Source organism: Euprymna scolopes, chromosome 31 (genome assembly GCF_053919585.1).
Source record: "Euprymna scolopes isolate OS-2025 chromosome 31, ASM5391958v1, whole genome shotgun sequence".
In the NCBI taxonomy this organism is placed as follows: Eukaryota; Metazoa; Mollusca; class Cephalopoda; order Sepiida; family Sepiolidae; genus Euprymna; species Euprymna scolopes.
The window spans coordinates 42,366,903-42,390,493 of NC_136512.1; the positions used below are offsets into that span (position 1 = coordinate 42,366,903).

Sequence of the window (23,591 nt, forward strand, 5' to 3'; positions counted from 1 at the left end):
GAGTATTGAAAATTTTGAAAAAAATTTTCTTCGGACACTCACTATTAAATAAAACAATCTTTTTACTGTGTTTATTCGTTAAAAAGATGATTGGACAGTGTTTTCTCTAGAGGTACGCGGCAGTTTAAAAGCATAATATCCGAAAAAATCGTTATGAATTTGAATCAAGACTTCTGTAGTATTAGCAATAGCAGCAATAACATGGCATAAACAGACGTTTTGTTTTTGTTTATTTTTATTCCAAATCGATTTTTTTTTTTTTTAACTGAAAATCTGGTTATAAAAAAAATTTCTTACATGTTTAGTTAGAGCTATTTTGTTATCAACCATACAAATATTTTAAAAAATTGGGTAGTAGTAAATTTTAAAATATTTTAACAAGTGAAAAAGTGAAATATGATTGTTTGGGTTCATGTGTACGAACGGTAATGCACGTCTAATTTTCGTCCCTTAAAAAATGTTTTCAGTGAATTATTATCAAATGGAAACTAATCTACCCGATTATTAAAAAAAAAAATAAAATAAAAAAAATAATCAATATTTAAATATTTGTAGGAGGTGCTCAGTTAAAAAATAACAATGGTAGGAAAAGACACGAAATGTAATTAAAAATCAAAATAACATTAATTCAAAATTTTTAACAATTTGTCAGCTTTAGCAAAAACTTGTTTCTTTTTTTTATATTTAAATAGAATTTAAATACTTGATATTTTTCCAAGCATCATGTTTTCTGTTAGAGGGATGTCACTTTTTTAAATAACATTTATTTTTGTCTGTTTGTCATAATTCTTGTAAAGTTTCACAATGGGTATCAAACACCCTCTTAAAAACAAAACAAAAAAACTCGCTTAATTCTATGTCCAATCCTAGATATGAGTGGCAAGCCTCCTCCTAAAACCTTTAGCCTTAACAATAATGCTAAGTACAAGTGGCAGAGCTCCCCACTAAACAAACTTCCTCTGTGAGCTCATATAAACATAAAAAAAATTTTAAAAAAAGCATAAAAATGTTTAAAGAAAAGTGCACATGATTAATCTCCAAAAAAAACAAAATAAATAAATTGGTCAACTGTCCTAAAACGCTAGTATCGTCTTGAAATGGTGAATTATTTTACATTTATGTGAAACCAACCCCTACTCTAAATTCTAAAATTGTTTTTGTTTTGTTTCTATGAAGTCTTCAGGATATTCACACATAATTTTCCTTAGCGCTATCATTAACCTAAAGAGTGGCAACCTTCCCACCTTCTCATGATTGCACAAAGACCCTCTTAAAACCATGCATAATCGCCTTTTAGAAAACAAACAAACAAACAAAAAATACCCAGGATTTATCTATCATAGGAAAAAGGAGTGGGGGGGGGAGTAACTGCCCTAAAACGCTCAAATGATTACAAAATGGGAAATCATATTACATTAAATTCTAAAATAATTTTTGTTTATCTTTTATTAAAGTTTTTCAAGTTGTTCACATGCAATTGTCTATAAAGGTAGAATCAAATATTTTGGAGAGGTGGTCAGATGGGGAGGGGTAACAGAAGGTATTAATCTACAATAATACCAAAGAAATATTGCAATATATTCATTTTTAAATAATCCTAGATTTCGATTTCAGTTTTTGGCACATAAAATGCATTACAACTAAACTTTGAGTTCTCTAACTTCTTTTCTTTTAATGAATACATAGCATTCTTAAGCAATCGCAGCATATTTATGCATATTTACTGCAGATTATTTGGAAACCATTCATTTCTGGAGATTTTCAGTAGCATATTCAGATTCCTTGCACAAAAATACACTTACATGGCAAATTTCATTGCTTAGTCTTGTGTTTTAACAAAGATATAGCATTTTTACTGAAAAAGTAGTGCAAAAAATGTGACAAAACGCATATGGTCTTAAAGAGGGGAAAATATCGAAACACGTAGGGCATAAAAATAGTTATAACTTCCTTGATTTTAATTGGATTTAAAAAATTTAAAAAGATTCTTTCTTAACTTATCAAGCTCTTTCTATATATATATATATAATTTAAAGGAGATTAGAACAATAGTCTAAAGAGCTGAGTGTATTTCAATGTAACAGTGAAATTACTAGTTTAATTAAAATACAGGAAAGAGAAAGTGCTCGTTGTAATTTAGATATATAATAAGCTCGATAGGTAAATATCCTAGAGCTAATTCAATATTAAGTAATGTGATTGATAATTTAAAATTTGAAAATCAAATTATAATTTAATTAAAAATCCGTTTCATAAGAAGGAACAACAACAAAATCAATTATCTGTACGATCGTTTCGGAAAACAATGCTTTTTATTGTGGTAGACATCAACTTACGTACAATAATTACATATAGTTTTTTGATAAGCAAGGTCTCCTCGTCAGCAAATATTGAAGGGTTTTTATTAAATTTAAAAGACACCATAAATAAACCTAGCATTAAAAGTAAGGCAGATGTATCTGAAAAAAATTGAAATAAAAGGTCTGGATTTAAAATTTATAAGAAAATTAATATGGGTTAGAAATAGAAAAGAAATAGAGTAAAATATAGATTTGAATTATATATATATATATATATATATATATATATATATACCAATATTGAAATATTTTGAGCCATTTAAATTTTTTCATGTGTATTGCTAATATAATCTTGGTTCTACACATTATGTTGGTAAATACTTTATAATAGAAAATTACTGAAATCTTTCAATATTGTCATTGTTTTTACGTTGTTTTGTATCCAATGCTGTTTTTCTATAAGACTGCTTTGTCATAACATTCAAACTTGTTACAGATGTTGCAGAATGCTTCAAGCAATTTACAACACCATCCACTTCTTTTTTACTTTCAGACTTAAGTGGAGACACATATACACAACTATCTTTTATATTAGAAATTAAAAAGCTAGTCTTCAATTCAATCATCATTGTTCATGATGCTAAGAAGATATGAACATATAACAGAGTAATAACTTATTTCCCCTTGAAAAAAAAAATGGTGTCAAATTTTAGAGGTTACTTGAGGTGATACATTTTCAGCAAAAAAATTCATCAGCAAGTTCTGTCATTTAAGATGCAGTCATAAAGAAAATAACTTTATTTATGCAGACAAATTTATTCTTAATTTCAAGGAAGTAGGAACTTCTGGAGTCATTGGACCTATTTAATTTAATTGAAAGAATTGGAGGAAAAGCATCTCACTCGAATAATGAGAGTTACAAGATAGAATGGCTACTGCAGTGTGTCCATCTGCCAATTGCCCTCATATGAGGGGTGTGCAATAAGTAATGTCCCTGACCCACTTCCAGTTGTCTGATCTAGCTGAAATTTTGAATGTGCAATGATTTATATCTCTACGGGTTATGTGGCAAATTACAGATCTGAACTAATTGTGGTTTCATGATTTACAGGTGTTTGAACTGAGTCAGGTGTGAAATGGAGCCTGTTGAATGTCGAGCAGTGATCCGGTTTTTGTATTTGAAAGAACGCACACCACAGGTGACTTTTGATGAAATGAAAGAAACTTATGATGATAATGCCCATGACCTTGTAAAACGCTGGCATCGTGAATTCAAACATGGCCGGAAGTCTGTGGAAACAGCTCCCAGACCTGGTCGCCTCCCTTGTGCCATTGATGAGGCATCTGTCTGTCAAGTTGAGGCTGCCATTTTGAAAGATCGACACATTACTATTCGCCAAATAGCCCAAGATGTCAAGATTAGTACAAGGTCTGTGGAAACTATCATTCATGACCATTTGCATATGCATAAGGTGTCTGCCAGATGGATTCCCAGGTTGCTTACACCATTCCAGAAGCGAGAACGCGTCAAGTGCTCGAGGATGAATTTGGAGATGTGCCAAGAAGATGAGTCAAAGTTTTTCAAAAGACCGATTACACAGGATGAAACCTGGGTCTATCACTATGATCCAGAGACCAAAGTCCAGCCAATGCAGTGGAAGCACTTGGACTCACCACCTCCAAAGAAGGCAAGGGCGCAGCCCTCCGCTGGCAAGGTCATGCTCACAGTATTCTGGGACCAGGACGGAGTAGTGATGGCAGATTTCCTGGCAAAGGGTACCACAATTACAGAAGCCTATTATGCTTCACTTTTGAGGAAATTAAGGGAAGCTATCAAAATCAAGAGGTGGGGCAAGATCAGCAAAGGTACCCTTCTCCTGCAGGACAATGCTCCGGTCCACAACTCGCACGTCGCCAGATCAGAAGCACAGGCGTGTGGTTATGAAATCCTTCCCCATCCTCCCTACTATCCTGACCTTGCACCCTCTGACTTTCACCTTTTCCCAGCCATGAAGTTGCTTTTGAAAGGAAAGCATTTCCCAGATGATGCAGCCTTGATTTCTGAAGTCACGTCGTGGTTGGAGGACTAACCTGGGGTGTTCTACAAAAACAGTCTCCAGAGCTGCATCAAATGATGAGAGAAATGCGTAACTCTGGGTGGTTCCTACGTAGAAAAAGACTAATAACTGTGCCAAGTTTCGTTGCTCTACTGCTATGGGAAGTGGGTCAGGGGCATTACTTATTGCACGCCCCTCCTAGCATCCAGGAAGAATATTGAATAAAAAAAAAAAAAACATGAATAAAATTTCTATTTCCTGTTGATGGAGTTTTAGTGTTATAGATTTTAAAGTAAAATGAAATGACAGTTTTGTTTCAGTAAAATTATAAAGAAAATAAGGAAATGATAAAAATATACATACATTACTCACTTGTGTGGGTTCCTGATTTGATACTGAAAAAACAAAAAGAAAATTAAAGAATTTTGAGTGTGAATATCAATCTGGCACGATTAAATCCTATTTGAGTTAAAAGTTGATATTTTAAATTGTTAGTCTTGGTGTGCATGGATAGAAATCCTGAAAATGCTAGGTTTATTATAAACCATTATTTGTTTTCATGTTCCTATATGGAAATGTTGCTGAGTCATAGATTTACACCAAATGATTTGTGATTGATTGGATATTGGTATATTACAAATTTGTGATCACATTTATTTTAAATTAATTGTGAAAATAAATACATATTTTAAAAATTCCATTATTGGTAATTTATTGAACATATTAGATTTGAAAAAAGGATTTGTATTCACAAGACTATTTTGTTTTAAACATTTGGCATTAAAATTTTGTCGACTTTGACCTCAACTCTATATAATATTAAAATAACTTTTTAGTGTGATGCTACTTTAATTATGCTATATTTACAAACCCAAGAACTCTTGTCCATTCTTTCAACATGGACATTCCATTGCAGTCTATTTTTCTTCACACACACCTCTCTATACTGTCCTTCCACTCAGCTCATCAGATCTAAGCCTGTCTTTAAAACTCACATTACACAACTATCATATCATTACTCTCCATACAATGTGTCCTCAACCTTCATTGGCAATGTTTTACTTCCATACCTAACACTGCGTACACATGCCTGATAAGACTCTTTATTTGGTCAATCTGCTGGTTAGTAATGGCAGTATGCTTTTGTTTTTTTGCTTTTAAATAATGCAACATTTTTGAAAGGAGTCTATTTTGGCATTGAAAGGTTTTACAACTAAAAAGATCCCATGAAACCAAATGTTTCTGTTAGTCAAAATTTCCAAAATTATGTTAATCTCTTCAATACTTTGTAAGAGTATAAATGTTCTGCTGTGTGAAAACAAGAGGTAGAAAATTGAAACCAAGATTTAGAGTTCATTTTTTTCAAAGTAAGGAGTTAGCTTCTTTTTTTTTTTAATAGCTGAATCTTCGTTTCTGAGGACAATTAAAAAAAACAGAAATAAGGGGGTCAGCAGCACGATAATACTTACCAGGAACCCATTTGTACAACTTCATGGTAGTGTCTCCAATAGTAACCCATCTTTTTTCCCTAAAATAAGAAAAAGATAACAAATGTACAATCTTAGTTACAAAGTGAAAACTAAAATAAAAATTGCAGATAATATACAAAGACAAAATAAAGATAAAAATAAAAAATTCATACACAAACAAATCTAAACTATGACTAATTTAAATTTAAAAATTTCCCTTTCAATGAATCTTTTGTGTTATCTCCATATATAATATTTTGATTGCAGAAAACCCCCTTTGGACCAAAGTATCATAGGTTTGCAACAACAGATGCCACATATCAATTCAATACATCTACCCTAATAGCCACTATCTATGTAGCTTTCAACCACCATTTCTGCCACATTCACTCATTATAATAAAATGCTACATTACACCCGATGAGCAACACCATCACCATTGCCACATCTACAGAGGAAGATGTTCCCATTTTTCTCTCTTAACATTTAGCGCTTCCACCGCTACCAGTTGAGATTAGGTAAAATTCTAAATTTTCCTATGATATTGTGCTTGCACTGCCATTAACTGGTTTTTACATACATACACATAATATACTCTTTCCATTTTTCGATTCACAAATAATAAAGTCTCCCCTGCCTTATTCTGAGCTCTGACCATTCTTATTTTTGGGATTAACGGGATTTGCATCATAAATGAACGCTAATATCAAATATCACGTCGCAATCATACCTAATTTTCCCCTTTGAATACATTGTTGCGCTCTTTTTCTTAGATTATGCGAACAAAACACAGCGGATCTTTAATGCAAAAAATAAAATACATTGGTCCTTTTTGTTTTTATATGAATTTTCACTATTTACAATTACTAGTAGACGAACACATGAACACGTGGATACAGAAACATGTCGGCTGTTGAGAAGTAGATTTGTTTATCATGTCCACGTCTTTATATGTAGGAAATTACTTGTCTCCACAAAATCTAATCGAGATTTTCATAATCTGGAAACATCTAAAAGTCGTCAATGGAAACAAATTTGAGGAGGTGGACCGAATGTAAAAAAATACCTAAAAAAATAAATAAAAATAAATAAAAAACAGTAAGAAAAGAAAAGTAAATAATCAAAAATAGTAAAAGTTATGAATTTATTAGGGTAGGTATTTTTTTTTTTGTTTTTTGTAATGAAGTCTGTTCACTTGGTATAGGCGAACAGTTTTTGTCAAAAAAAAGTAAAAGTTATGAATTAATTAGGGTTTTTATGGTTTATGGTTAATGATTTCCATATGCTTGGTATAATCCGATGACTTTTCTTCCCAACTCTTTCTCCCTCTCTCTAAGGATATTTTTTTTTATAATGAAAAAAAAAAAAAAAAAAAAAAAAAAAAAACAGTTTGCCACACTAATTACTTATCAAAAAAAATTAAATCTTGTCTTTTTTTTTGGGGGGGGGGGGAGCCCATTAAACAAATTGACCCACAGCAACACATGGCTGGCCAGGTACAGCTAGTTGAAAATAGTTTTTCAATCCTATAGGATGTGTTCTTTTTACTATCATGCTCTAATACTACAAAATGACAAATCCTTTAAGTGAATTAAAATAAAAAAAGAAAACCTTAAAAATGCATATTTAACAAAGAATTCAAAATGTTAAATATCAATATTAAATGTCACATTACTATTGTTGCAAGAACATGTACCCTAATCATGTTCAGATGGCTTCTCTTCCCTGCACTATATACTGTGAACCATGGTGGTACATGCATAGCTGTCCTGAGCAAGGTTGCAGGAGATGACTAACCAATTGCAATTCACCAGTTCACTGTGAACCTGAGATTTCAACTTGCCTAGATAATTGTTAAAGTCTTCAGTCATCCACAATACGCTTATGGCATCCTGACAGAAAGCAGGGAGAATTACGTGATAAATCAATTCTCCGAAACGACGGGTTGTATATCCAAACCATTGAAGATATCGCTGCATCTAGACATATGGCAGTAATTTCAAATTGAAGTATTAGTAATGCAAAATGCAGAAGCAATCATCAAAGATTTCCAACTTTCAACAATCAACTAACCCCATCAGCTCACGACTCATGGCCATAAAAGAGGATCAATCGAACAATAAATTGATAGACATTTCTTTTTGTTGTTATGTCATCAGATATCATACTTAATGAAATATTTGATAAGGAGAACAATTCATCCCAAAATGGAAAGTGATAAATAGTAATATTTTTGTTCCCCTTTTCTTTTCTGTTTGCTTGCAAAATGTCTGTCGGTTCTTGAAATAAAAGTCATTGTCATTATCATATTCTTAGTTTAAGGTTCATTTTATGTATGCGTTGGATCGTTTAAAAAAAAAAAATGACTTTCAGTTTTTATTGAAAGAAAGATATCAGAAAAAAGATATTTAAGAACGGTAAGGTTGGAAAAAATAAATAGAAATGATAGGGACATGGCAAATAGCAACAATAAAACTGAAATTGAGATGAATTTTCCAACCTGGTAGTCACGGCTCATGTGTAGAGAATGCACACAAAAAGTTTTTCCTAAGCACCAATCAGTTTCAATTAAGTCAAAATTATAAGAAAGTTACTGAGAGTGTTTGGGAGGAGGAGAAGGAGGTGACAGCAAAAACTCATTTTTCAATGAAACAAATCATCTAACTCCTCAATTCTTTGTCTTCATGGCAAAATTAACATTTTCAGTTTTCAGAAAGAACTGTAATCACCTTTTTTTAAAATCGGTTTAGATTAAAAAAAAAAAAAAAAAAAAAAACTAAGAACTCACGTACATGAGAGGCTTGTGTGATTTAAGCAAAAATCTAATTTTTCTGGATTTTCACAATAAGACAACTAAAAATTCAGGAGAGTAAGAAAATTAAAAAAAAGAAAAAAAAAAGAAAATATGGATTTAATCTTGACTTAACAATAACAGAAAGAGGAGCTGCATTAAAAAAAAGAAAAGAGATGAGAGAAAAGGAATTAAAAAAAATAAAAGATAACATTTGAAAATGTAATAAATTAACAGATGGACAAAATAACAAAGCTAAACTTGTTAACAAATATAAGAGGATTTGAATTAGAAAAACTCATTTGTGTGTCAAAAATGTAAAAGCAGAAATAGCAATACAAATTTTATGTTAATACAAGATAGGAAAACTATCACATGGCAGTGGGAGTATTTTTATATACATAATACTTTTTAAGGGCTTCTAAATTGAATTGGCTTTACAAATAATTGACACTAATCAAGTTTTTATTTTATATAGCATGTATATACAGAGCTCTGAAATCTCTGAATATAGAACACAAGCATAGATTACAAGACAAATTGAATGAAATTTAATTTACATCAGATTAATCTGGTAATGGTTGGCGATTTCAATTTACCAAATGTAATTATAGTTTGTTGTGCAAATTCAATTATAAAATATAAAACAAATATTTGGATTGGTATTTAGAAGACATTAATATAAACTAGAGAGAAACAATAGAAAAGTTAAATACAGAAATGCATACTTTCAATTTCTCACAACCTGTGACCTGTTGGGTCAGTATATGTTATAGCTAGCTATGGAATAGAGAGTATACAGAATTGAACGCACGCACGTGAAAACAAACATGGTGACTAGTGAAAACAACACAGATTACATTAGATAATAAAGGTCTTAATATTATTGCCCTTAGATTAAATGAAAAATCCTTTATATAAGATGAGTGTAATCCGTTGAAAAAAAAATTGAAAAAAAGACGAAAAGAAAAAAAATATAAGGAAGGAGTGTGCATTGTACAGGTCCACCCTAGTTTTTTTGTGGGTGCTAAAACTATCAGGAAATAATGATTAATTGATAAAGTAATATTTAACGGTGAGACTTTTTCAAAGTAAAAAAAATAAAAATAAAAAATAAATAAATAAAAAAAGTCCCCCACACACACGTTTTGAAGTGTTTATTTTTAAAATGTTTGGAACTTATGACGCCCCCACCCATTCCCTCTTTTTGCCTCCCCCCCTCCACCAAACTTTAAAAAAATGCTAATGCTTACATGTCGCATTTACCGCTACATGACCAAGAAGTGGGTGCTCATTTTATGTTAAATTTATATGGGAAAGTGATCCCCCACTCTCAAATTTTTTAAAAATTATTTTTCAAAAATTACTTCTTTCATATCATCTTTAAAGACCGCTTAAACATATTAGCAAAAAAAAAAAAAAAAAAGTAGATTTTGATTTCTTCTTAGGAGGTAAACTATGCTAGGTTAAGTCATAATAAAATTCCAAATATTTTTTTTAAAATATGTAAATTGATTAATTAATTTTTTTTTTCTTTTCTTTTTTACATTAGAAAAATATTTGTTTTGTATTTTTTTGTTTGAAAACGATTCCAGCTTACAATGAAAATACAATCGAAATAATCATTTTAAAAACATGGGACACTAAAAATGTACATGATTTTTCAGTTTTATATCGTTTTTGAATTGTTAAAAATGTAATATACAGAAATGTAAGTTAAAAAAATGAAATACAGAAAAGAAAAAAAAACATTCGTAAAATGCCGATGGATTATTTGTGCATTTTATTATTTGAAATGAAAAAAAAAAAAAAAAGTAAAACACTTACGATTTTATTTATTTGTAAAGCAAACCAATTTTTTTTTTTTTTTTTTTTTAATATTTTCAATTTTATTCATTTATATTCATTTTGTATGTTAGGAGTGTAGAAAAATAAAATGTTTTAAATCTATTTCAAAATAAACAAAATAAGAAAGAACACAATTGCAGATTTTAAAAAAGTCCTTTATGGCTTTGTTTTTATTTATTTACGCATATGCAGAATTTTTCAACCAAAAGCTGTAAATCGGATGGACGATTTCAATGCCCAAGCAAGATAATTTGAGTTTTATAATATATATATATATATATATATAGTAATGTGATTGATAATTTAAAAATCAAATTATAATTAAATTAAAAATCTGTTTCATAAGAAGGAACAACAACAAAATCAATTATTTGTACGATCGTTTCAGAAAACAGTGTTTTTATTGTGGTAGACATCAAGTTACGGACAATAATTATTACATATACTTTTTTAACAAACAAGGTTTCCTCATCAGCAAATATTGGGAAGGGTTTTTATTAAATGTAAAAGACACCATAAATAAACCTAACATTAAAAGGCAGATGTATCTGGAAAAAATTAAAATAAAGGTATGGATTTAAACTTGATAAGAAAATTAATATGGGTTAGAGATAGAAATAAAATAGAGTAAAATTATAAATATGAATTTGGTTTAAGTACAATATTATTCATACATATATACACAAATACATACATGCATATATATGAAAAAATACACACACATATACATAGATATACATATATATACATAAAAACATACGTACAAATATTTACCTTTTAATTTTTCGTCTTTTGAAATCAGGAACTATGGTTAAAGTACTCATATAGATGCTTGCTATAGCTTTTCAGCTTATGAAATGATAAATTTTCAAAAAGAACTTTTGTGTAATAATTTATTTCCGTTAGCATACTTTTGATTTAAGGACGCCAAGGTTTAGAATTCAAAAGAAATTGGAGGATAATGTTATTTGTATAATTAAATAATGCAAGGGGGATAATTAGTCATATTCCTTTAATTAAAGAATGTAAGGGAGATAATTAGTCTAACTTAATTTATTACAGAATAATAAAAAAATATTGTAATCTATTTTTACTAATAAGTAATTTTTAATGATTTAAGGTGGTTTATATTTATTAAATTTAAACCAATGTTTATGACTGCATGTGAATATTAGTTCCTCTCTTGAATTTAATAGGGTGGTTGTATTTTTTATATCTTTATATTTCAAAATTTTTAGGGTCTCTTTTGTACATAGTGCACAGAATTTATCTCCTGGTTTATATGGTTTGCAAGATTCAATTACTTGCCATTTCAACTTGAAAGAAATATTGTTATTCTTGAGTTGCCAAATATACTTGGATAGAGTAGTTTGCTTTGACAGAGAGTTATTTTTAAAAGAATATTTGTGCGTTGAAATTCTATGTTTTATTAGGCCAGATGTGGAACCAAAATATATTGCCTCTTGTTTATTGTGATTATTTTCCGTTAGGTCTGGTGCTGGATTATTATATGGTGGGTTGGTTTGTAATTGATCGGTAGATTGGTTAAAGTTGGTGTCATTATTTAATCTGGTGGTTGAGTTATGGCTGTTAATAGATTCATGTAGATTTGGGGGTTTTGATACTGTGCAGCTATAGATTACATTTTTAATTTTACATGAGCCTTGTAGGGGACATTTATTTTTCTTCTACAGTTACAGTCTGCTATATTTTGTATAATTGTATTTTGTAGCTTATTAATTTTCTTACTATTAGAACTAATTATTTTTTTATGAAGGTTAGGCATAGTAGAGTAAGAGACTTTAATTGTATTCTTATTGAAAATTTTATTATATCTATGGGGGGCTTTAAAGTTCCTATCTAATATTTTTAAAAATTCTCTGGCTATTCCAAAAACCTAGAGACAAACATAGCCAGAGAATTTTTAATTTGAGTTAATTCCTTTGGGCACAAACGTTGTTCTTTTTGTTTTCTTTTTCGGTGGATATTAAAACTAAAAACTTTCAAGCATTATTTTTGGAATTAGTTTAAATAAAATAATTTCCGTGATTTCACAATTTATGTTGTGGTCCAGTGAATTTTTATTTTAAAATAAACAAACAATCCAATTCAACTACGATTCTTTATTTAAAACAAAAAAAAAAAAAACTTTCATTTACGTTTTTTTTCAGTTTTTTTCTTCACATTTTTTTGACATCATAACTAATTTTTTTTTCTTTTAATAACGCAAGAAGTCATAACTCATCATTTTTATAACAAACATTCAGTTAACACAAATTCTACTTTGGTATTTTTAAAACTGAATTATTTACAGTTTGTTTTCGTTGCAACAGACCGTAAAAACAAATCTTTCTAGACTGAGGTAGCCTAAAAGAAATTCGCTTAAACTGGAATATAGTCATAAAAAGGTGCTCAATAACCGGAGAATAGCTCCTCTTTGTATCCCTTCTGCCAAAATATTTAGTGGGGAGTTTTTCACATACTTTTTTCAGGGAGGGGAGATTACATTTTCGTGTTTTCATTTGTTCTTTTATTTTTTAAAATTTTTGTTGGGGTAACGATGGAGTTGACATAATAATGAAAAACTGCTCAATATTCTTAGTATAGCAGGTGTGGCAAAACCGAACTTCATGTCGACCCTGGCAATGCTGGGTATCCATGCTAGCTATTAAATAATTGTAATTTAATTTTTGTGTTTTTATATTTATTTAATAATTAAATCATCTCTTTCATTTTCTTTAGTTTATTGGTTTATTTTATTTTTTTTATAATTTACTACAAAATCTAAACTTTCATATCTAAATATATATTTAATTAGTAGCCTCTCAATTATCCCTTAGTTTCATATACTTATTTATTTAAATCTCTCAGTTCCAATCAGGGTTGCAGAGTTGGATGGTAAAAGTTCGACTCTAACTACTAGAATTCATAGGATGTAGACTGATTCCTTTGATATCTGCAACTACGACTCCGATTCCCAACCTCGACTGGAAATCTATTCTGCAGATCCATATTCAGCTTTCCACACCTATTCAGCAAGCATTTTATAAATACTTTTCACGTATATTATTTTTTACGTTTAACATTCACTTGTATGATAAATATACTCACATATAAACTCAACCAGCTTTATAGAATAAGTGAAGATAACAAAGGGATAAAAAATTTACAATGAAATTTTATTATGCTATCAGTTCAAAATGAAATATAATATTTAGGGATAGGGAAACCTCTTTAGGCCATGGCATTTCAACCCCAAACGCTTCTCATCAGAAGAGGGGAGTAAAAATACATATTATACAGAATAGAAAGTTTTTAAAATATAATATTGCCTTTATGGAAAGAAGATCAAAGGAAAATCAGGAAAAGCTATAAAGGGCTATAGTAGCATGGGTTGCTTCTCATTGATTTAGGCCCAGTTATTTTTTTTTTGGGGGGGGGGGTAAAATTGTAATTCCAGATCGATCCCGGACTAATCAAATTGCCAAATTCCATTTGATTCAGGAACTGGATAACTTCCAGATTACAATCCAATTGTTATCCAATGTAATCCACAATGATTTCACTCAAAGGCAGAATTTTCATTCATCCTGTGTGAAGTTACAACCAAAATAAAAACAGCTGTCCAGACAGGATTTGCAGTGATCCGATGGACCAAAATATCTTGATGAAGTAGAAGCATTGCAATATAGTACAAAATATGATATATCTCCAAAAATAAAAGCAAAACCATACAAAAGCTGTGAAATTTTGCATCTGGTAAAACTAAACAGGAAAACCATGTAAAAAAAATAAATTTATTGGACTTAAGGAGTTGGATAAAAAATATCCGAACTCCATGTACTCTTAGAAATCTGACTCCAACTTCAGCTAAAACCTCCAACTCCCACTCTGCAACCCTCGTTCCAATGTTGATTAATCTCTATTTTCTTGTTATTTCTTTTAAAAACACTTTAATGAAAAGGATTATTCAAATCCTTTTTTAATATATATCTCCTCTTTTATTTAATATATATATATCAGGTTGACAAGAAAGTTCTTTCGGTTTTTAACTTTTAAATTCAAATGAACATATCTTGGCTCAATATATGTTGAATTAATTATTTTTACATTGTTTCAACTTATTCCATTAATATTTTGCATTTACTACTCTTAGTGAAATATTTCTCCCGTAAAATATTATGTAAAATGAAAAACTAAAATTTGCAAATACGCTAGTACATTAAAAGAAAAATGATAAAAGGCAAATTAACTCCGCAATTTAAAATGCAGACATAAGCAGGGTTAGGAAAATCATCAGAGTTGAACTCCCAAGAATGTTAGGAGTCAGATTTTTGAAATCTCCAAAGAATCAACAGACCGCCTGAATATTGGACCACTTTAAGATAAGGAGTCAGAATCAGACATTTTGAAATCCTAGAAGTTGTAGTCAGACTTGATACCTTATACTTTACAAATCTGCTAGCATTTTTCTTATTAATTTGTTCATTGTTTGGAAGAGTTTGGTCAACTATAGGAGACCTGTTACAGGGAGGATAGAACAAAACTTAAATAAATTACACTACTATTAACAACGTTGGATTGGAAGTACATGTATGTGAGGTACATCCTAAATTATTTGAATATTTATCAAATGATGGCTTTATTTTTAAAATGGGTAAAAAAAAAAAAAAAGAAGCTCTTTGTGAAAATTTAGTTTATGTAGGATATCTTAAAGGGATTTGAGGGTATAATATGGTCACCATTTCCAATATTTCAGATTTGCATTCAATTTGATCCATAATCAGTAGATATCAATTAAGCAAGATTCCCTAAATTTCAATTTCTTCTTGAGACACTTAAGCCAAACCTTAGACATTTTCTAGAATCAAAATCATGCACTAGATTTTTATCAAAATTGGTATAAAGTTTCAAGACGTAAGGTTTAATATCATATTTTGATTTAAATCTTTGTAAAGGGGTATAAAAGTGATGCAAAACTGTTTTGTTCAAGGAATTAAATTTGTCATGGGATGGGTATTCTAGTTATAAATAAGGAGTTTGAATTTCATTAAATTAATTCAACATTTCAAATGCAAATCTATTGCTTTAGGAGTTGGATTATAAATTTTAAGAATCAGGATTTAAGCCCCTCTCCTACACCATTTTTTTTTTTGTATTTTTTTTAACAATAATGATAATCTTGATAGTAGTTGCGGATGAAAGCAACAGATCTTCATCTTCCATCTGTAGCAGGCAAGCAGGCTTTCCAAAGCCATTTTAAATGTGTCTGAGTGTGCAAAAGAGACAAAAAAATCAATATGCCATTTCTGCTAATCACCTCCCAATACCAACACCTTCCAAATGATAAATTTTAAGTCTTATACAGAAATTTAAAAAAGCAAAATTTAAAAAAGGCACAAGCAGGATATATATATATATATATATATATACATACACACACACACACACACACACACACACACTTAAATGTAAAGAAAAAAAAAGAGTCCAAAATGTTTGTGGAAGAGAAAAAAAAAAAAGAAATATATATATATATATATATATATATATACACTGTATCAAATCAGTTAGAAACGTCTCATCATTGGGTATATTTACTGCTCAGATCACAAGGATTGAACTTATAATCTCTAGTCAATAGAAACAGATTGTGTAATACTGTTTACATTTATAGTTGGTATTGATTCAGCCAATTAGCACAATTATTTCTATTAGTCAAAATACTTTTATCAAACACTAGCAGTTCAGCCCGGCTTTGCTCGGGTCCTATTTACTGTTCATAAGTTTATGTGCATATGTATGGTAATGCCCTTCTATATAATAGGCTTCCTTACCTACCATAGAGAAAAGTTGGTAGAGACCGCAGACGTCAAATCTTTTTAAACTTTGACCCCAATTTTGACCCCATATCATTTGTTTTGGGCTCAAATCAACTTAAAAAGTTGGACCCAAAATTGACAGAGGAGTTTGGTAGAGTCTGCAAAGGTAAAATCTTTTTAACTTTGACCTCTTGGCAGCCAAATTTTTGCCCCAAAACTGATTAAAAAGCTTGCTGCATGTCTGAATACCCTTTATGTCAAATTTCAAATGTTTAAACCCAAAATTGGCTGAGTAGTTTGCTAGAGACCATAAAAGTAAAATCTTTGAACTTTGACCCCCTTGCAGCCAAATTTTTGGCCAAAAACCATTTAAAATACTTGCCTATGTCTGAATACACTTTATGTAAAATTTCAAATGTTTAGACCAAAAATCGGCTGAGTAATCACAGAGGTAAAAATATTTTTAACTTTGATCCCAATTTTGACCCACTTAACATTTGTTTTGGGCTCAAATCAAATTAAAAAGTTTGATCCATGTCCAAGTAACCTACATTTAAAATTTCAAGTGTTAAAACTTAAAATTGGTAGAGAAGTTTGGTAGCGTTTTCTAAAGTCAAATCGTTGAACTTTGACTCCTCAACGAAATTTCTAGCCGAAAACTGATTAAAAAGATTTTACATCAAGTCTCAAATTTTTATACCGAAAATTGACAGAGTAGCTTGGTAGGGAAATGTACAGACACAGACAGACACACAATTTCACTTTTATAGATATATAGATTAGATTAACTCCTTATTGATATACACTGCTTTTACCGTTTATCAATGCCCAAGGGTAATGGTTAAAAGGATTGTTGGTTGGAACGATGATCACAGCCATAAGAGTGTATGAGTAGAAGATTACCTAAGAGAACTTGGTTTTTCAAGACGACAGCTAGACAAGTACTTATTTACATTACACTTAAAGATGACGATGCTGTAGTTGATTCATAAACAACAATCTTGTTCCACAGATAGATTGTTCTAGGATAAAAACTATTCATGGAAGTTCTGCTTGTTTTTTGTACAGAAAGAAAGGAAAATTCTTTTTGTGGTTATAATCAGGCGAGTTCTTGTAAATGTATTATAGGGATTGGAGCTCAGTCAAGCATCTACCATGAACATAATGCTGCAGTAGAGAGAGGTTATAAAAACATCTGTTTGTAAAATTGACTGAAAGAATAAGAGATCATTTCCACTCCAGTTTAAATTAACTGGGATTCCATATTTGCATTCATTAAAATGGTAGGCTGAGAATGGCTAAATGCCGATGATAAAAGAAAATCAGCAACATGCCTGTGCCTACATTATGCATTTCTTTTGTGTAATTTGTTAGCTGTGTCTTCGCATATCTAGTAAAGATTTGTTCGTCAGTTGGTTTGGCAAGCTTTAAAACTCAAGTAAACTTTTTCATTGTCAAACAGACTTTGTTTTAAACGATAGCATTTCATGCAGCCTGTAATGCTTGGTTTTGAAATGATAACATTTCACACAGCCGGTCACGCTCAGGTTAGAAATTATAGCATTTCATACCGCCAGTCACACTTGGGTTGGAAGCAGTAGCATTTCACACAGCCGTTAATGCTCGGGTTGGAAATGATAGCATTTCACACAGCCAGTCATGCTTAGGCTGGAAACGATAGAATTTCACGCAGCCAGTCATGCTTAGGCTGGAAACGATAGAATTTCACGCAGACTGTCATGCTTAAGTTTAAAATGATAGCATTTTCATTGCAAAACATGCAAATTAAATTAACAGATTATGATTATCCATTTTTATTATGCAAATAATAGGAAATCCTCGCCAATCCACTTTAACACCCATCTCTCCTCCTGCCTTGTCTGTGCAGAAAGGCTTCAAGATTCTGCCTAATTTTAGGAAGAATCAGTGACCTAATAATAATCATGGTTGAAAAAAAAAATCAATATTGTGGAGAATAGATGTCAGTAGAAAAGTGGCATTATCCAAGCATAGAGAATGGGAAATGGAGAGCTGACAATCGACAGTTGAAACCAAGCAATTGGTGAAAGAGATGGACAAATGTTATAAATACAAGGGGAGAAATTTACTGGTATATCAATATCTATATTAGTCACCTAGCAAAAGCCTGCATTTCATTTTTAGATAAACACTTACATTACACAAGAAATTAAAAGTGATGTATTATCGCTAATGATTTTATCATAAGAAAATAGCAATTTTGATTGATTTGGTTTATTTCTACTATTTATGGGTTATTTAATGTCAAATGATGTTGCCAATTGGAATACTATAGGTAAGATGATTTATATTTTTAGAAAGGAAACCCATCAGTGAGAGTGGAAGCACCACTCTTTGAAAAGATTTCATTAACTGTAATAACTTAATAAAGGTTACATTCAAAAAATGTTTGTTATTCTTTTTCATTCTATATTGATTCACGTCATATACTTTAAAAAAAAATTAATTTTTAATCACAAATGATTGAACTATTTATTCCGGATAGATATTTTTATTTTTGTATTAAGAGAAATTTCTCAAAGTCTTTACAGACATTAACGTGTACTACAACTGCTACTCATTACACCAAGGTCATTTATTTATTAAAAGTTTTGCTTGATTGTACAGTGGAAATATCCCCAAAATCAAAGTTGTCCCAACAAACCATTAATTTCTGAAATCTACCTTAAATGTTTGAGCAAACAAAAAATAAAATCTCTACCATGTCTACAAGTGAAATTATGGATGTTTCAAGTTTCAAAACTGATTCAATTATTGATTACAAATTGGCTTCATGAAAATTTATATTGATCAGAAAATTCTTGAAATATGTGATAACAAACACTAGATTCAATTTTTTCCATTTTTTTTTTAGGTTAAATATAGCTTAAACTGCAATCATAAACTAAAATGGCTTTTTTCTGGTTAAAAAGAAAACTGAGCCAAAAAAGTATAGAATCTTATTCATATATTTTGAATTTTTCTAACAAATTTGCCAAATTATCTCAAAAACCGCTCATAAACTAAAATATGTATACTTTTTGAAAATTTTGGCCCAATGACTTAGATTCAATAGAATCTATTTTATGACTCTTAACATTTTTTCTAATGAAAGATGGAAAAGATTTGTAATGAAAACTGTCATTTTTTTAAATTTTCATAAAATTAATATTTGCTATGATTGGAATTAGTCATTCTAACATAAAAATTATGGGTCTTCCTCATGTTTATATGTATTATTTTGGGTTATCATATTCATTTTGTGTATCCCTTTGCCTTCTTTAGCCATTTAAAAAAATATTAATGCAAAATTTACCTCAAAATTCATCAAATTTCCACTTTTCAACATAATCCATCAAATAAAACTTTAAGCATTTTCAGTTATTTTATATTATCCACAGAAATTAGAAATCCTCACTGTGATAATTCATTAAAACCCTTTTTTTTATAATTTCAGTTCAATACTCTTCAAAATGGAATCAATAAAAGCTAAAATTAATATCATTAAATGCCAAGTTTTTGAAATCAATCAAACCGAATTGTTATAAAATCACCTGAATACACAGCATGTGCAAAACAGTTTTGAAAAATGTTAAGGATAACAACATGAATCAAATCCAACAGACTGAAAGATAAGCACAAGAAGAAGGGTAATACATTCATCCTAGAAGTATCCGGAACAACGCCAACATGTTTGGAAGTGGTAGTATTGGGAGTCTGGTGAGTTTAAGAATCAAAGAGAAAAGCTTCACTGATCTTTGTTTTAGGATATAAAAAAAATGTATTGATCATCTTATAAACCATGTTCAGAATTTGTTTCTAAGGAATGCCCAGAACTTTCACTGACTTGCAGTTTGAAGACAGTGTATGCTTCTCACTTATTTCAACTTGATGAACTCATTACCTCGATGCATGAATTGGTTCTGTGCAAGGAACAGCTTAGGAAATGAAGGCATATCATGGAATATCAGGACTCAGGAGTACATTTTCTTATCAAATACGAGATTTTAGAAGGATGAAAGAAACTACGAGCTATCATCGGATGTGTTAGAGAATAATAAAGGTGTTACAGTACAAAGAACCTGTTAAGATGATTGTCAAATCTGTGATGAATATTTTTCTATACCTCAAGTGATGTAGAGACAGGAGTTCTTGAAATGATTTTCAAACATGATGATAAAAATGGGTCAACAAGTGAAAGTGACAGAATATGATACACATGATGAGAACATGTTGACTACCAACAATGGATTGAGAAGTCAGGGTTGTAAGGTTATCCAGTGGGGATTCCAGAGAAAAAGTCCTCAGCCCAATTTGCAAGAACACAAGTCTATCTAGACATTTGCAACACTGCTAATGGAAAAGGTGAAACATCGATAAATGGTTCTCAAAGGCTATGTTTCCTCTGAGGAGGTTATTGAGTGCATACATGATTTTACTCCCATGAAACACAGGGTGAATTTGTTGCTTTTGTATTGTTAGTTGTCGACAATTTTTAATGTTGAATCTTTAAGTTAATCTTCATAAGATGAAAAACTTTAATCTAGTCCCTCTATTGCCACAAATTAGTGATCTGGGCCCACTGTGCACTGGTTGCTAACATTAAAGGTGCACATTATATTAATAATCAATAACATTTTCTAACATTAACATATGAAAAGATTGTTTGGAAAGGGTTTACAGCTAATTATTTAACTTACAGAAAACACTGAATATTAATCATATTTTTTTTCAACTTTTTAAAAAATTAAAAAGGTACACCTCAAATACAATTTAGATAACAAATAAAAAAAATCATGCCTATTTTTACACATACGTGCATCCATACATTAAATTATACTCAGTGTTATATAGAATAACTCCCAAATTTGGTATTCTTAAAGGTTATTAAAGCTTTCTTTTTTTTTTGGGGGGGGGGGATATGACATAAAATATGAAATGTTAATGATGCTTTTATTTCAAGACTGAAAATATAGTTCCAACCTTTTTTACTACGATACTGTCCATAATTGAACTTGGTTATTTTAAATTACAACATTAAGCAGATTGTTTACTTTTGTTTTTTCTGTAAATTAGAACCCCAGACGATAATAATATTAAGGAAAATAAAAGTTACATATATCTTCAATATCACATCAGAACAATAAGGAAATGTAAAAAAGTGAAAGAGGATAAAAGGAAACCTTTTTAGGTCATGGTATTTCGAAACTAAATTTTTTTCATCAGAAGAGGAGAAGGGCCAGAATTATATACATACTAATTGTACTCGCTAAACCACACGTTGCTGTCGCGTAGTCCGGTTGATGCAACACACACAAACAAACACACAGACACACACAAGCATGCACACACACACACACACGCGCACACAAACAAACACACATGTACACACACAAAAATATGCAAACATGCCATCACACATGCACACACACTAACAAACACATACACATACACACACACACGCAAACTTTGCAAATAGTCAGGAATAGACAGTTTAAAGATTTCCAAATCACACATAAGGAGATTTTTAAGTATATAAACTGCAAAATACTGGTTATGAACACAGGTCTCGGCTATAATAATTGCTTAATCAGTTTTTTATTTAGCGTATAAATAAAGAATTTTCGTCCGTTATAAAAAGAAAGAAGAAATAATGGTAATCAATGCCGCAAGATTCTTGCTATTGAACTAGAACCGACTTTCAAAGCTATTATCTGAAATGACTACGAGGCAACTGTGTTTGTTGACACCAAACCAGTGGAAATTGTATGCAAAACAATGTTTGATGGTGGATGGCAAAATGGTTTCACTTCTTCAATGAGATAGTGGCGCCTTCTGTCACCTATTTTCTGCTACACGTCAATCTGCCAACGACATTGCTGTAATTGAGAATGGCTTTGAAATTACAAATGACTCAACTTGTAGCGAATGAGAGTCTACACCAGTCAGATAAAGGTAGTGTTATGACAACATAGTGAAGACAGACTTGTATTGTTTCTCTGTTCTTCACTTCAAATTGCATTCATTGGACTTTGCTCAGAAGATACTATATCAGTTGTTCTGTGGACAGAAGGACTGGAGGGAGAATGGAATAACTTTGTGATGATGATGCAGATCATCAACAATGCGAAAAAAGAATGTATCAATGCAATCTGAAAAAGCATTGGTATGGTAATGGATTCACCATGTGCGAGCGGAGGAAATACAAACAATGGTCCGCTTTACAATAGATTTTCTGCCCTCAAAATCGTTTTCATGTATGTTTTTTCATCCGTAACAGCGTCGATTGCAAAAATTTTGAAACATCCATGAGTAACACCGACATCATCCTATCACCCAGTCTATCACAAACAAACGTGTGCATGTGGAAACATTGAAAACCTTGGACATAGAGATAATGCTTCCTCTCAGAACTGCCTTCGTCAATGAGAAGGAAAAACCATGGATTATGAAAATTCGAAGCTACCATTAAATGTGTGTCCATAGTTGGGAGATGGAATGGCGGTCACTCTATAGCAAAGTGGAGCAAGAGGCAAGTAGAGTCTTAATTAAAGTCTTAAATTTAATATGATATGGGAACTATTAATTATAAACAATAGATAATATATACAAGTAATAACAAGTAATAAGTATAAACATTAACATATATATATATATATTTTTTTTTTTTTACATAGGCATCACTACATTATCAAGGCCAAGAGGCCACTCAAGGATAAGGGTTAAAATATATATATAAGATATAGATAGATATATGTTAATATATAGTTATAATAAAGGAAGGAAAACGTCTACCTTAAACCACTAACCTAGTTCTAAAACAGATCCTTTGTTCGATAAAATGCATGCCCATTGGCTGATAGGAAGGGGCACGGTGGATACTAGAAAGCTGATTGGCTAACTAGAAATCCTCAACATATATAAAAACAAGAAGCAACCACAGAATTTGCGCATAAGCCTGACGAATCCTATAGTGGGTGAAATGCAGAATATTCAGTGTAGCTTAATCGCCATATATATTTTATAAATTACGAACTAGCTCTACCTACGTATTGAGCACTTTTGAAGTAAATACTTAAAGTTTACGCATAAATCTATACTTTCGTATATTAGGTTTATGTGAGTAAATGAAGTAGTTATATATATATCTATATATACTAGCCGATTTACCCGAGCTTTGCTACGGATATATTTGTATTACACAATACTAATTGGCATTCTTTTAATATTTATGTAATTACAGGTTCGAAACCAAAACTTCTGGGTAAACGACATTTCTTGTACCA

General features: G+C 30.8%; 1 protein-coding gene across 3 annotated transcripts in view; it reads right to left on the reverse strand.

Moving 5' to 3' along the window:
• LOC145255712 (uncharacterized) overlaps positions 1 to 23,591 on the reverse strand; it is a 71,204-nt gene that overhangs the window by 33,666 nt on the left and 13,947 nt on the right. For all 3 annotated transcript variants that reach the window (XM_080114304.1, XM_080114303.1, XM_080114302.1), the window contains exons 2-3: positions 5,827 to 5,885; positions 4,721 to 4,752 (exon numbers count right to left, since the gene is read on the reverse strand). In XM_080114304.1, coding sequence (XP_079970430.1) covers positions 4,721 to 4,752; positions 5,827 to 5,885 — 91 coding nt within the window. The remainder of the gene's footprint in view (positions 1 to 4,720; positions 4,753 to 5,826; positions 5,886 to 23,591) is intronic.